Genomic DNA, 14,913 nt, shown 5'->3' on the forward strand with positions numbered 1-14,913 from the left:
TAACTTTAATGAAGTTATTTCCTACTCTTTATTTGTTCCTAATGTTTTTTCTTCATTTATTTACTATTATAAAAAATCCATCTCGTGAAAATCTCTTTAGTTTAAGGAGAATCAAGTTTTTTGATTTGAAATGGTAAAATCATTCATTCTACTCATTGACATCATGTAACAAAATATATCCTTGAAGAGTTAACTAATGCTCCTAACAATTTCTTTCCATGTCCTTCATTCACATTATGCACAACTCCATGCTCATTTACATTATGCATAACTATATACATATGCCGAAGAGAATAAACAACAACTTGAGCGAGAAAATTTAGATATTTTAGTAAATACTTAAATTTATAAAAAAAAAAAACAAAATCATTTTAATGTGTCTATGAAATAAAAAAAGCAATTTAATTTTTTCTTACTATTATATATGTTGATGCACAAAATCAGCGAGGATTTTGGTACAACAGAAAATGTTAAGTTTGTGACATTCGCTAGATTGCTCCGGTCACTAGTATGGATAAGTAAGTAAATGGATAGGGACAGGGAAGCAAACACAAGATGTACGTGGTTCACCCAGATTGTCTACGTTCACGGAGTAGAGGAGTTCTCATTAATTGTGAAGGGTTTACACAAGTACACAGGTTCAAGCTTTCATTTAGTGAGTACTAGTAAATGATTTAGTACAAATGACATTCGGAAATATTGTGAAAGAATGATCTCTATTTATAGAAGAGAGTTTCTACTTTCATTCTGACATTGACTCGTGTCGTGTTGTGATTGACTTATGATGTTGACACGTGTTGCGCTATGATTGGCTTTTAATGTCGACACGTGTCGCGCTGTGATTGGCCTCCTGGTTGGAGGGAAACTCTTCTGGGTCCTTGACGGTATAACGTTGACCGCTGCTCAGTAGTTTCGAGATTAGTCAAGTATGGTACAAACAATATATTATATCAAATTTTATTAAAAAAAAAGTATATAAAATATTTGATCTGGGACAAGGGCATTTTAGTAATCATATTAGTTTATATTCTTATTATGTTGAATTAGTAAACTGTTTTATGGAATTCTATTCCGATTCCAGACAGTTTTAGTAACCAACTTTAACAAGAATCTGATTCTGATTCTACCTCATTTCAATTCATTCTCAATCCAATTCATTCTCAATTCAATTCCTCTCAATTTGATTACGGATTAGTAAACGCGCCCTTAGTCTATTTTGACAGCTAATCGCAAATGGAAACGGAATTGCAAGCACACATGTCAATCACTCACAAGTCATAGGAAAGGAGGATCCCTTTCCACCTAATCCACTAAGTTTGGGATCCGGACTGTTGAAATGTTTAAAAGAGTTCCCTATTTGTAGTCGTGGGATCAAATTTTAATGACTCGAATTTCGAACTTAATGGATTAGATGGAAAAGAATCCGTAGATAATCCTTTCCCAAGTCCTAACCTAGTACTGTGCTTTGGCGTATTCTACGCCACTCAATGTGCTTTCGTGTTCCTCATCTTCCCATAAAAGAAAAAAAAAAGTATACATCCGAGAAAGAAGCGCGCACACAGTGAGAGTTCAAGCAAAGCAAGATTCCAGAAACCATGTCGGCGAGAACCCACATCTTAGTCTTTCCCTACCCTGCGCAAGGGCACATGCTCCCTCTCCTCGACCTTACTCACCAGCTCCTCCTCCGCGGTATCACCGTAACCGTCTTGGTCACCCCCAAAAACCTGCCTGCCCTAACTCCGCTCCTCTCAGCCAACCCCTCCCCCTCCCCCTCCGTCCAAACCCTAGTCCTCCCATTCCCTCCTCACCCCAAAATACCACCCGGTGTCGAGAACGTCAAGGATATTGGCCCCCGCGGCAATCTCGCCGTTATCGACGCCCTCACCAACCTCCACGACCCCATCGTCCACTGGTTCAACTCCCACCCCAACCCCCCTACCGCCATCATCTCCGACTTCTTCCTCGGCTGGACCTTGCCCCTGGCCCGCCAGCTAGGTATCCGCAGAATCACCTTCTACTCTTCCGGTGCTTTCTTGGCATCTATTGCAGATCACTGCTGGCGTAATTTAGATATCATCAAGTCATCTCTAGCTGAATTTCCCGATGTTCCTCGATCACCCTCGTTCAAAGCAGAGCATTTGCCTTCCCTGCCCCGCCGCTACAGAGAATCGGAGCCCGAGTCAGAGCGTATGAGGAATGCCATGCTTGCCAATACCGAAAGTTGGGGATGCATTTTCAATAGCTTTCATGAGTTGGAAGGAGAGTATTTGCAACACTTGAAGACAAAAATGGGCCACCCCCGTGTTTACGGAGTTGGCCCATTGAGCCTACTTGCTTCCGCCGCTAATGGTGGAAACTTGGAACGGGCCAACCCGAGCACAGACACGAGGAAAGATAACGTGCTCGCATGGCTTGATGGGTGCCCGGAGGGGTCTGTGCTGTATGTTTGCTTTGGAAGTCAGACGTTGCTAAATAAGCAGCAGATGGAGGCCTTGGCTTCTGGGCTGGAACAGAGTGGAGCTCGGTTTGTGTGGGTTGTGAAAACGGGCTTGGCCGGGAAGGTGAATGATGGGTCCGGAGTCGTACCAGATGGGTTTGAGGAAAGGGTTGCTGGGAGGGGATTGCTGATAAAGGGCTGGGCGCCGCAGGTGATGATCCTCGGCCACCGGGCGGTTGGAGGGTTTCTCAGCCACTGTGGGTGGAACTCTGTGCTGGAAGGGATTGTGGGTGGGGTTTTGATATTGAGCTGGCCTATGAATGCTGACCAGTTTGTAAATGCCAAGCTATTGGTTGAGTACATGGGCATGGGCGTGAAGGTGTGTGAGGGTGCCGATGGGGTACCTGACTCGGCCGAGTTGGGAAAGGCGATTGCTGAGTCAATGAGTGGGGAATCACCGGAGAAGGTGAGAGCGAAGGAGCTGAGGGACAAGGCAGTTGCGGCTGTGGGAGATGGTGGGAGCTCTTCAAAGGATTTGGACGAGCTTGTGAAAGAGTTGGGTCAAATTAAAGTGAGGTGAACAGACTAGCCCATGAAAGATAGATTTTGGAGTGTCAATAGCAGCTCCCTAAAACAAATAGGAATCGGGGAATAAAGCAATGGTTATTTTCTAGTACCGTTTTATAGATTTCGTATCAAAGTCCAGGAGAATGTTCAACTTTTCTGTAAAATAAATATTATTCAGATCACACTGAATGAATTGAATGGTATATTGTTCTTGCCTGTGAGGCAGGAGAGCATGATGATAAATTTACCTTAGAACTCAAGGAAGGAACTAGCTTCCCCTTGCTGGTTGTTGATGGGGCAACATGGTTAGCCGGTACTAAGTGAAAGCACCACATGGTCTTCACCAAGAACATCCTTGATCCTAAGTTGTAAACTCTGCAAAGAGAGTAAACAAGTAATTTGAGAATTCTGCTGCAACATGGTTGTGCCAGGAAAATGAAAATTATGGATATAACTCGGGGTAGGGTGGACGACAACATTACCTGAAAATGGGATGAGAGTTCGTTTAAGAGGAAGAAAACAAAGGATTAATCAGGACGGAAGCCAAATTTGATCATCTCAGCAAGGAGTTCTGCTGCTGAATGGAAATCCCATCAGATAACTTCATACAGAGAGTATTTTGCTTCAGTTATACGACACCTTTTGCACACTCTGTTAATTAAGGCACTATAATCTCTGATGGAGATTTGAAGTCCTTTTGCCCACGGTCCTATATACATCACCCCTTGCACAATGAGCTTTTTATTAACGTGGTATAGGCAACTTTTGTCAAATTGGTATTGCTGGCATCGAGAGAAACCAGTAGCCTGTCAGCATCCTCTAGGTCACCATATGCACAAAGGCCATCGACAGTCCAAGCAAAGCAAGTTTCCAACAACCATGTCAGCAAGAACCCACATCTTAGTCTTTCCCTACCCTGCGCAAGGGCACATGCTCCCTCTCCTCCACCTTACTCACCTGTTCCTCCTCCGCGTCATCACCGTAACCGTCTTGGTCACCCCCAAAAACCTCCCTGCCCTAACTCCGCTCCTCTCAGCCAACCCCTCCCCCTCCGTCCAAACCCTAGTCCTCCCATTCCCTCCTCACCCCAAAATACCACCCGGTGTCGAGAACGTCAAGGATATTGGCCCCCGCGGCAATCTCGCCGTTATCGACGCCCTCACCAACCTCCACGACCCCATCGTCCACTGGTTCAACTCCCACCCCAACCGCCCTACCGCCATCATCTCCGACTTCTTCCTCGGCTGGACCTTGCCCCTGGCCCGCCAGCTAGGTATCCGCAGAATCACTTTCTACTCTTCCGGTGCTTTCTTGGCATCTATTGCAGATCACTGCTGGCGTAATTTAGATGTCATCAAGTCATCTCTAGCTGAATTTCCCGATATTCCTCGGTCACCCTCGTTCAAAGCAGAGCATTTGCCTTCCATGTTCCGCCACTACAGAGAATCGGAGCCGAACTCAGAGCGTTTGAGGAATAACGTGCTAACCAATACCGAAAGTTGGGGACGCATTTTTTATAGCTTTCATGAGTTGGAAGGAGAGTATTTGCAACACTTGAGGACAAAAATGGGCCACCCCCATCTTTACGGAGTTGGCCCATTGAGCCTATTTGCTTCCGCCGCTAATGGTAGAAACTTGGAACGGGCCAACCCAAACAGAGACACGGGGAAAGATAACGTGCTCGCATGCCTTGATGGGTGCCCGGATGGATCTGTGCTGTATGTTTGCTTTGGAAGTCAGACGTTGCTAAATAAGCAGCAGATGGAGGCCTTGGCTTCTGGGCTGGAACAGAGTGGGGCTCGGTTTGTGTGGGTTGTGAAAACGGGCTTGGCCGGGAAGGTGAATGATGGGTCCGGAGTCGTACCAGATGGGTTTGAGGAAAGGGTTGCTGGGAGGGGATTGCTGATAAAGGGCTGGGCGCCGCAGGTGATGATCCTCGGCCACCGGGCGGTTGGAGGGTTTCTCAGCCACTGGGTGGAACTCTGTGCTGGAAGGGATTGTGGGTGGGGTTTTGATATTGAGCTGGCCTATGGAGGCTGACCAGTTTGTAAATGCCAAGCTATTGGTTGAGTACATGGGCGTGGGCGTGAAGGTGTGTGAGGGTGCCAATGGGGTACCTGACTCGGCCGAGCTGGGAAAGGCAATTGCTGAGTCAATGAGTGGGGAAGCACCTGAGAAGGTGAGAGCGAAGGAACTGAGGGACAAGGCAGTTGCGGCTGTGGGAGATGGTGGGAGCTCCTCAAAGGATTTGGACGAGCTTGTGAAAGAGTTGGGTCAAATTAAAGTGAGGTGAACAGACTAGCCCATGAAAGATCGATTTTGGAGTGCCAATAGCAGCTCCGTAACACAAATAGGAATTGGGGAATAAAATAATGGTTATTTTCCAATACCGTTTTATAGATTTCGTATCAAAGTCCAGGAGAATGTTCAACTTTTCTGTAAAATAAATATTATTCAGATCACATTGAATGAATTTGAATCGTATGTAATATGGTGTTCTTTCCTATGAGGCAGGAGAGCATGATGATAAATTTACCTTAGCTGCGTCTATTTCGATTGTCCTGAAAAAATGGAAAGTGAGAAATTAAAGAGAAGCAGAAGCAAATGCAGTGGTGCATTCTTTGAAACTCACTTCAAGAAACTAACCTCCATATGAACTCAAGGAAGGAACTAGCTTTCCCCTTGCTGGTTGTTGATGAGGCATCAGACACTGGGGCAACACGGTTAGCCTGTACTCTTGTATGGGTTACATTGAAAAAAAGGCAACTGCCCTCATTGTCACCGGGGCGAGCCAGAAGATTGTCACACAAATCCTCCAGTAGATAGTGTACAACTCTTGGTTTCAGCAATGGGATCATTTTTTTCTCAGCATTTTCCCGAGGCTCCACAAGGATCTTAAAGTAACTCTAAGTTAGCACCTGACATTCGGGAATGCATGCGCAGAAGAATCCTGGTCAGCCGGCACTCTTGTATAAGAACTCTTGGTTTCAACTTTCAGCTCTGTAGGCCTTCTCCTGACTAGAATTAACTTTAGGCTTAATGCTTCTATGGGAAAGCACCACACGGTCTTCACCAAGAACATCCTTGCTCCTAAGACTCTGCGAAGAGAGTAAACAATTAATTTGAGATTTCTGCTGCAGTCATAAAAATCATAATCATGTACAAAAGAAATTTAAGTTTATGAATGCTTCATTGATCACTATTGTTCTTGAATGTACTTAGCATTTGGTTGTGCCAAGAAAATGAAATTTATGGATATAACTCAGGGTAGGGTGGACGACAACATTACCTGATTCTTAAAAAATATAACTTTGCCATGGATTAATCCGGACGAAAGCCAAATTTGATCATCTCAGCAAGGAGTTCCGCTGCTGAATCGAAATCACCACCTTGATCAAAAACATTAAGCATCACCTCACAGAGTTCTTGATCAGGAGAAATCCCATCAGATAACATCATACAGAAAAAGTATTTTGCTTCAGTTATCCAACACCTTTTGCACAATCTATTAATTACAGCACTATAATCTCTGATGGAAATTTCAAATCCTTTCTCCACCATTTGATGAAAGAGTGCCACGGCCCTATATACATCACCCTTTGCACAATGTGCTTTTATTAACGTGGTATAGGCAACTTTTGTCAAATTGATATTGCTGTCATTGAGAGAAACCAGCAGCCTGTCAGCATCCTCTAGGTCACCATATACACAAAGACCATTGATGAGGAGATTATACGTAACAGGAGTAGGCGCAAGATTATGCATTAACATCTCGTTGTGTAACTGAAAAGCTTTCTCGAAGTCTTGAGCTTTGCAGAAACATTTGATGATTGTATTATATGTGATTTGATCCGGGCTTAGGCCCTTGGCATACATTTCCTCAACTAAGTGAACAGCATCCCACCGCTTCCCCTGTCTGCAAAGTCCTTTAATAACTACCGTGTAAGATACATGAGTTGGTTCTACATCTTTCGCTTCCATCTCTTGAAGCAATTCAAACATGCCATTGATGTTTCCCTGTTCACAGTTAGCATTCATAAGAGTAGTATAAGTAACTGGACTTGGTAGCAATCCATGCAGCTCGATGGTATCCAACATCCTTCGAGCCTCCACTAGTTTCCCAGTTTTGCAGAAACCATGGATAAGAGTATTGAAAGTGACAGTACTGGGATTTAATCCCTTCTCAATTATTTGTTTATATAATTGTATCGCTTCTGCAACATTACCTAGTTTTACGTACCCATCCATCATAATATTATACAGCACCATATCCTCAGTCACAGCCCTTGTCGTCAGATGATCAAAATACTTCCTTGCCTCATATATATCTCCTTTCTCACGCAGACCTAACAGAATAGCACGGTGTGCAAAGTAATTGGGAATGATTCTCTTCATATACATTTCTCTATATATTTCACTAGCCCTTTGTACGTCTCCTTGCTTGCATAGACCATGAATGAGGATAGAATATGTTATAAGATCTGGTTCCAAGCCAACAGCTTCCATCTCATACAGCAATCTCAATGCTCCTTCTACTCGTCCACTTTTACACATACTGCTGAGTAGTACACTGTATACAATGACACTCAACTGAAAACCTCTTGAAATCATCTCTTTTTGCAACTTAAGAGCTTCGTCAATATTGCCAACATGGCAGTGGCCACATATCATAATTGTATATGTAACATGATCCGGATTCAACCCTTTAACCAACATTTTCTGAATGACCTTGCGAGCTCCACTCATCAAACCAAGTAGATGAAACCCCTTACAGAGAATGTTGTAAGTTACCGTGTCAGGCTGCACCCCATGCCTCTCCATGTCTTTAGTGAACTCCAATGCTTCTTCCAATGAACCTGCTACACATAGCCCATGAATCAGAATATTATAACTGTACGAATCAGGAACTAATCCATACTTGAGAATCACACAAAAAAACGACTTCGCAACATCCACAAAACCCAATTTACAGAACCTAGACATGATGGTATTGAATGAAACAACTGAAGGCCCAGTCTCCGTCCTTTCAGCATCCATGAGGAAAGAAACTGCATCTTGCACGCTGGATTGCTGGCATAGTCCATCTATAAGTATAGACGTAGTGTAGTCACTCTCTGGAGTTCCACTATCTTTTATTTCATTATAAACATTCCACATGATATCTGTATGCCTCAAATTATGCAACAGGCAGTTGTAGGTTGATGTCGAAACCTTCAAATTCAAATCTTTCATCTTAGCAAGAACAGACAGGGCATCATGAACCATTTCAGATCTCGAATAAGCAAACGCCAACATATCCCACACCACACTACTTGAGTCCCAGTCCCTGAATCTATACAAGAGCAGCTCACAAAGTGAAGGTGCAGAACCAGGGCCTATCACAAATCACAAACTATAAACACCACAATGAGGAAAGTAATGTTAACGAAAAAAGCGTAAAAAACTACCATCAATTTCTTTCTTTTGTTTAGCTCGCCGGAATAAGATATAAAATCAATTAATGAACTATTCAAGTACTTCAAAAGAACTCATTACTGCATCCATGAGCTACAATTCATATGATAAAGAAGTAGTTAAAAACCATACCCTCCTCATCCACCATTTGTTTTACAACCGAACGCAACTCCTGAAACTGCCTGTTCGTCGCCAATACATGAACAACAATAAACTCCGAAATCCTCGAATGCCGAAAGCCACACTCATTCCTCAAAAACTTGAAGAACCCAAAGGCTGAATCCGAGCTCTCAAGACTCAAACTTTCAATAATCAAATCCACCTCCGGCTGATTCAACTTTGAGACCATGGTTCTAAAATAACAATTACCCAAGAATTTTCTCAAACCAAAGATTCCCAAGCCGGTAATGACTTCGGAGACGGTGTTTCTAGGATTTGGGATGGCGGCGGCGGCGGCGAGCTCGTCTTCGAGCTTTGCAGCGGACGCCGAAGGTTTAGTGAAGATGAGGGAGGAGAGGGGAGCGAGAATCTGAAATTTTTGTAGAAAATGTAAGGGCTTCCATTTGTGGATGTGATGGAGCATGGAATTGGGGATTAGGGTTTAAGCATGAAAAGGGCAAGAGCCCTTTTTCGTTCCGGGGAAAACTGGAAAGCTGAGATGATAGAGACCAGAGATTGGTTCGAGGTTGGATCAAAATCGAAGCTTTATTGATGGAACGGCTGCGGAGGGAGGCGCTAGGGTTTAAGGAAGCCGTTGGCTTTCCCGGCAATTTGAAGGTTTTACCGCATTGAAATTTAGAGAGAGAGGGGTGTCGTTGCCAGCAGGACAACTAACTTACGTAAGCATATGAACCGGCGTCGTTGTGTATACTTTTGCTGACCAAAGAGTGATTTATTAATGTTTTCCAAAAAAAAAAAGAAAAAAAAAGAGTGATTTATTAATAATTTCTTTTAGCTGGAATGTTTCGATCGATAATATTTGGATAATTACTAGAGAGTACTCATCTTTTGATTTTATTCAATGGTATTTTAACAAATATTTTTTGTTTTGAAAAATAACAGACATGATATTAAACTCACATCTTCCTCTTAGTGTAAATAATATTATTTATTTAAAAAAAAAACACAAAACACATGACATTTTTTCATGGGACAAATTAAAAAGTGAACAGCACGCACTAGTGAATACGTATTATCCTTTTCGTATTTATATTCCTAAGTCCTAACCAAATGGTATTCCATATTAATAAGTGGTAAGTAAAACCATACACAATTTAGATAGAAGGTTTTCATTTGTTAGTTGTTACTTAAAACCGTACACAACTTAGATTGAAGGTTTTTATCTTGCCGGAGTTGATCACTCATATCTTAGGTTTTTTGAGATCCAAACCTAAAATCTAAAACCCAAAATTAAAGTTCTAACGTGTAAGTTTATACCCAAAATAATTAGTGATATCAATATAAATGATATCAGAAGTAAGAAAATTGAGCATACATAAGAGTTTCTATGTATCTGTCTTCAAACAAATGTCGTGTAGAGAAAATATATGTAACCATGAAATCAGCTCAAAAATCCCACCACCTTAATAACTTTCTCAATGCTCCAAAGCATCCAAGACTCCAGAAATTAAGGCAAGCTCACTTCCCCAGTTTGCTTCATGGATAATAATATGATTGCGTCCCAAGCAACCCCCCAGGAAGAAGAAAATTTGACGAAGAAAATAGAAAGAGAGTGAGAGAGTAGGAAGCTTTGGATGGATGATGGGATATCTTTTTCTGTGCAGGCCACAAGTATGTCTCAAACCCTATCAGAAGCTTCAGCTTCAGAGAGAAACAGGAGTGGGAGTTAAGGATGGCATGGACCCATCACCCATGACTTGCTTGCTCTCTGAAACAAACACCGCAACTATAAACAATTTTCCCTGGATTTTGAATACATTATTCCTCTTTCATTAGAAACTTCACTTTTCAATCTTCCCCTTTCTCAGAAAAAGGAGATATTTGATATATTGGCAACATGAAAGATTCATGGTTTGCTAAATGGATGGTAATTATTAGGGAATAGTGCACATATAGAATTATTATACAAACTTTTCAATTGAGAAATGGTACAAGATGATACTAAACAGACAATAAAAATGGACCTAACTTGTGATTTATGTACGGTCTATTGTTTGTTTAGTGGGTTTCTATTTGGTGCATATAGAACACCTAATTATTGCCTAAGCAACAAATCCCCTATATCCTTAGAAACTTTAATTAATCATATGACAAAATGAGAGAATTACTTATCAATATCTCTAATCATATTTTAAGAAGTAGCTCCATTAGGTCAACTGTTTCCTCTATTCTCACAGGAGTGCTTTTTTCTTACTCTCTTCTTTCAATATTTCAGGTAATCTTTATAAATAACAGGGGGATAAATAATTTCAAAACCCTTTTAAAGAAAATTAATGTTTGGCCTCTCCTATTTGTTTCTACGATATTATAATCTTTGATTTTGCTTGTAAACTAAGGAGGAAAAATGGCGACACACAATTATCCATGAAACTCACATTTCACCAACCAACTCAAAGCATACAAACTCTTATATAAAATCTCAGACCACTTCAACATATCAACTCCATTTAAGTTAAGTTATTTATTTATATTTATTTCCTTACATCTTCTCTGCAAGTAACATGTCTAAAGCAAATATTTTAAGAAGACATGTACTTCTGGAGAAGAACAAAGTTGTAAAGGAGAGGGAGAAGACGAACAGTAACCCTAAACACCTCAAACGAATTTACCCAATTGGCCTTCACAAGAGCACTTCATCTCTATCCCTATCTTCATCATCATCTTTGTCATTCTCCTTGTCGGAGAACTCGTATGATTCTTCTCTCACCGATTCTACCTTTCCACTGGATCAGAAGATTTCCGCGGCGTTCCGCTTCATTGCACCACCACCTCCAAGAAGAGAGTATAATTCTCCAGTGGCTAAACTTGCCCAGCAGCAGATTAGTCTGGCTCAGGATGCTAATGATGGGGAGTTGAGGAGGTGCAATTGGATAACAAAGAATAGTGGTGAGTTTTATTAATGTTTCATCAAATACTGCAGAAAACTTTGATTTCCTATTTTCATGCTTTCTCGATTTAGATATGTATATCATCCTTGAACATAACCCATGCTAATCTTTACTGTATTGTTTCAATTTCATCAAGGTCCCTGATGGGCTCCAGTTTTCCTATTTTCATCATTTGAAAAAAAAAATAATAATAATAGTTTATGACTTTGCTCCGGAGAAAATTGGAAAGGAAAAATGGTCGTAGGAGTTGGTACGTGGAATCTATAGAAAATGATAGTAAACTTCATAAACAGAAAGTCATAAGGGCTTTCATCACTACCAAGAAGGGATGGGCAAAATACTCATGGGTTTGAGTAACTGCGGTTACCCGCTTATTTAAAGTTGACGGTTACGGTTATAGGTAACCGTTTAGACGAATAAACAGTTATGGGTATAACCGTTTATCCGTGAAATTTAAATGGACGGTTATGGGTATTATCTGCAGTTATAACAGGTATCCATCAATTATGGGTATTATCAGCGGTTATAATGGGTATCTATTTATCCATTTAATTTAATATATGTAAATTCAATTATTTGCATAATTTGTAATTTTGCATAATGGAAAAGGAACATGTTGGTTGTTTTTTACTCTCATCTCTGAAGTAATTCAATTTGCATAACGAAAAACAAAAGTGTTGGTTGATTTTTAGTTTAATCCATTAAATTTAAAATTTTCACAACCTGCAGTTGCACCAAAATATACAGATAATGACTACTTTGTGATTGAACGTGTTCGAAAGTGTTTAGTTTCGAAATATTTTGGAGCTTTGAATCATCTTGTATTCAAGATAATGACTACTTTTTGTTTTTAGAAGTTTTACTTTGTAATCATGTGGATTATAATTAAAGACTTGCTTGGGTCTAACAGAAAAATATCGTTCGTAAACTATTATTTCAATTATTGGAATTGTATGAGGACTTAAATGATTAAAATAGGGAAATGTATGCTAAATGTATCTATAACGGTGTTTAATTGTCAGAAAACGAAAATTATAACAAATTTTTATTTTGTAATTTTCAAGTTGTTAAAAAAACATGTAGACGGGTGAAAAAATGGGTAAATGGGTAAAAAAAAGGATAAACGGGGTTCAAAAATAGATGAACGGGTAAATGATTATGGTTATGGTTAAATGGGTAAATGGTTATAGTTAAATTGATACACAGTTATGAGTATGGATAACCGTTTATAAACGGTTATGGTTATGGGTATAACCGTTTATGTAATTACCTAATGGATAAACAGTTATGTAGATGTGAATATAAACAATTATGGATAAATAACCGCGGTTACCCGTCTGCCATAACCGTTGCCCATCCTTACCAAGTAGTTGGCTAATGATACATGCAAGTTATTAACATATATATCTGAAAGACAATAATACAAATGACAACAACATCTGTTCAACAACATATGTGAGGCATTTAACATTTTATTGACTCTAGAGCCTATTAGATAATTCTTTGCCTACTACAATTAACTTTTTGATTATCTACTGCACAACGTGTGGCATTGGATCGTGTTTGTCTTTAATAATAAAATTTTTTTTTTTTTTTTTTTTTTTTGCGTCAAACCCGCAACATGCAACATATACACATAGAGTTTTGTATTCGTATGGGTTTCAAATTGTGTCATTCTGTTGTATTTGTAACTCTGTCATAAATATACACAGAAAATAAAATAAAATTGTTTTTGCCGGAGTAAATAAAGAATTTTATGCAGACATGCATTGATCCTATTCTTTCATTGCACAGATAAAGTTTATGTAGCGTTTCATGACGAATGCTGGGGAGTTCCAGCATACGATGACAAGTAAGTCCATCGAGACTCTTATGTTCAAGTCTAATTAATCAAAAAAATTAAGTGGTGATTAATTAAATAAATCTATCTATCTGCATGCAGTCAATTGTTTGAGCTGCTTGCACTGTCTGGTATGTTGATGGACCACAATTGGACTGAAATTGTGAAAAGAAGGGAGCTTTTCAGGTAACCTAGTTCTTTTCTAGCTATGTCACTAGAATTTATAAAACTCTGGGTACTATTTCATAGATCTTATGCTTTAGTTCGTAACGCAGGGAAGCGTTTTCTGGATTCGATCCGAACAAAGTTGCAAAAATGGAGGAGAAAGAGATTGCAGAAATAACTTCCAACAAAGAAATAATGCTGGTAGACTGCAGAGTGAGGTGCATTATAAACAATGCCAAATGCATATTGAAGGCAAGCAAGAAAACTAGAACATGATATAAATTATTTATTAGTTGTTGACATTGTACTTAATCTTGATTAGTTATCTAACCAATGCAGATTGTGAGGGAGTTTGGATCTTTCAGCAGCTACATTTGGAGTTATGTGAATCACAAACCAGTCATAAACCGATTCAGATACCCCAGAAACGTTCCTCTGAGGACCCCGAAAGCAGAATCCATGAGCAAGGATTTGATCAAGAGAGGGTTTCGATACGTTGGACCGGTGATTGTGTACTCGTTCATGCAGGCTGCAGGGTTGACAAATGATCATCTGGTGGATTGTTATAGGTACAGTGAATGTGTGAACCTTGCAGAAAGACCTTGGAGACATATCTAATTAAATCTATTTATTTGACGTAATCTGAATTATGTACCAAATATATATTCTTTAGATGCTTTTCCAGTGTAATAAATTAATAATTTGAATTATGTATTTAATTAAGTTATATTCTGCAGCTCATTTTATGTTTTCTTTTCCTTGTATAAGTATGAACCATGAAGATTGACCTGAAACACATATGTACTCCAAAAGAATGATAATTTGGTTGGTGCAGTATAAATATATAAATCAGATTAAAGAGAACAGACAGATACACATTTTTATGAGTTCAATAAATTAGTTGTGACTGACCAATTGTAGTGGCGTAGCTCTGTTGTATATAGATTTTGTAATAATGTCCTTAGAATTATTATGTTGTTTTCTAACAGAACATGTTAGCTATCACCAACTAGCACTACGGTTTATACTATCAGTAATATTTATCTTCATTTGTAAATGAAATGTCTTAAGTTCAATGAAGTTCAATCAATGCAATAAAAAGTGAAACAGCAAGGCCCAACCTAATCAATGGGCTTTATAATTCACAATACCAGACCAATTGATCCTTAGACCAGCCAGCCAATCCAAGCACCCAGTGTCATGTTTATATTTCAAATCTGCTTTCTAAGCTCCCATGCCGTGATAATTTCTTCAACATGAAATAATGAACACATATGCTCTTTGTATAAAAATAAGATAAACTCCTCCAGATGACAGCATTGCCTTGACAAAAATATAATCCGGGTCAAGTGTAAAAGACGAGAAGAACTTCCACACATTTG

At 39.8% G+C, this 14,913-nt stretch overlaps 3 protein-coding genes and 1 pseudogene across 5 annotated transcripts; 3 read left to right on the forward strand and 1 right to left on the reverse strand.

Annotated features, from left to right (window-relative positions):
- The first annotated feature begins 1,343 nt into the window (after window positions 1-1,343).
- LOC103451728 (UDP-glycosyltransferase 89A2-like) lies at window positions 1,344-3,247 on the forward strand. The gene has a single exon (XM_008391144.4). The coding sequence runs from the start codon at window positions 1,596-1,598 to the stop codon at window positions 3,015-3,017; it is 1,422 nt and encodes a 473-aa protein (XP_008389366.3). The 5' UTR covers window positions 1,344-1,595; the 3' UTR covers window positions 3,018-3,247.
- A 183-nt stretch (window positions 3,248-3,430) lies between these two features.
- LOC108171792 (UDP-glycosyltransferase 89A2-like) lies at window positions 3,431-5,493 on the forward strand (annotated as a pseudogene).
- LOC103402769 (putative pentatricopeptide repeat-containing protein At1g13630) lies at window positions 5,362-9,249 on the reverse strand. 3 transcript variants are annotated; one of them, XR_011577401.1, is made up of 5 exons: window positions 8,591-9,249; window positions 6,294-8,379; window positions 5,651-6,102; window positions 5,541-5,565; window positions 5,362-5,440 (listed from the first exon to the last, which is right to left on the reverse strand). XR_011577401.1 is itself a non-coding variant. In XM_070815746.1 (3 exons), the coding sequence occupies exons 1-2, from the start codon at window positions 9,039-9,041 to the stop codon at window positions 6,326-6,328; spliced, it is 2,505 nt and encodes an 834-aa protein (XP_070671847.1). In that variant the 5' UTR covers window positions 9,042-9,249; the 3' UTR covers window positions 5,962-6,100; window positions 6,294-6,325. The 3 variants fall into 3 exon arrangements, 1 of the variants encoding a protein (XP_070671847.1); XR_011577400.1 differs by having other exon boundaries at window positions 5,362-5,565; XM_070815746.1 differs by lacking the exons at window positions 5,362-5,440; window positions 5,541-5,565 and having other exon boundaries at window positions 5,962-6,100.
- Window positions 9,250-11,077: 1,828 nt separating this feature from the next.
- LOC103402771 (uncharacterized) lies at window positions 11,078-14,395 on the forward strand. Its single transcript, XM_008341526.4, has 5 exons — window positions 11,078-11,524; window positions 13,321-13,378; window positions 13,469-13,552; window positions 13,642-13,783; window positions 13,871-14,395. The coding sequence occupies exons 1-5, from the start codon at window positions 11,140-11,142 to the stop codon at window positions 14,147-14,149; spliced, it is 948 nt and encodes a 315-aa protein (XP_008339748.3). The 5' UTR covers window positions 11,078-11,139; the 3' UTR covers window positions 14,150-14,395.
- Window positions 14,396-14,913: the final 518 nt, after the last annotated feature.

Source organism: Malus domestica, chromosome 16 (genome assembly GCF_042453785.1).
Source record: "Malus domestica chromosome 16, GDT2T_hap1".
Taxonomy (NCBI): domain Eukaryota; kingdom Viridiplantae; phylum Streptophyta; class Magnoliopsida; order Rosales; family Rosaceae; genus Malus; species Malus domestica.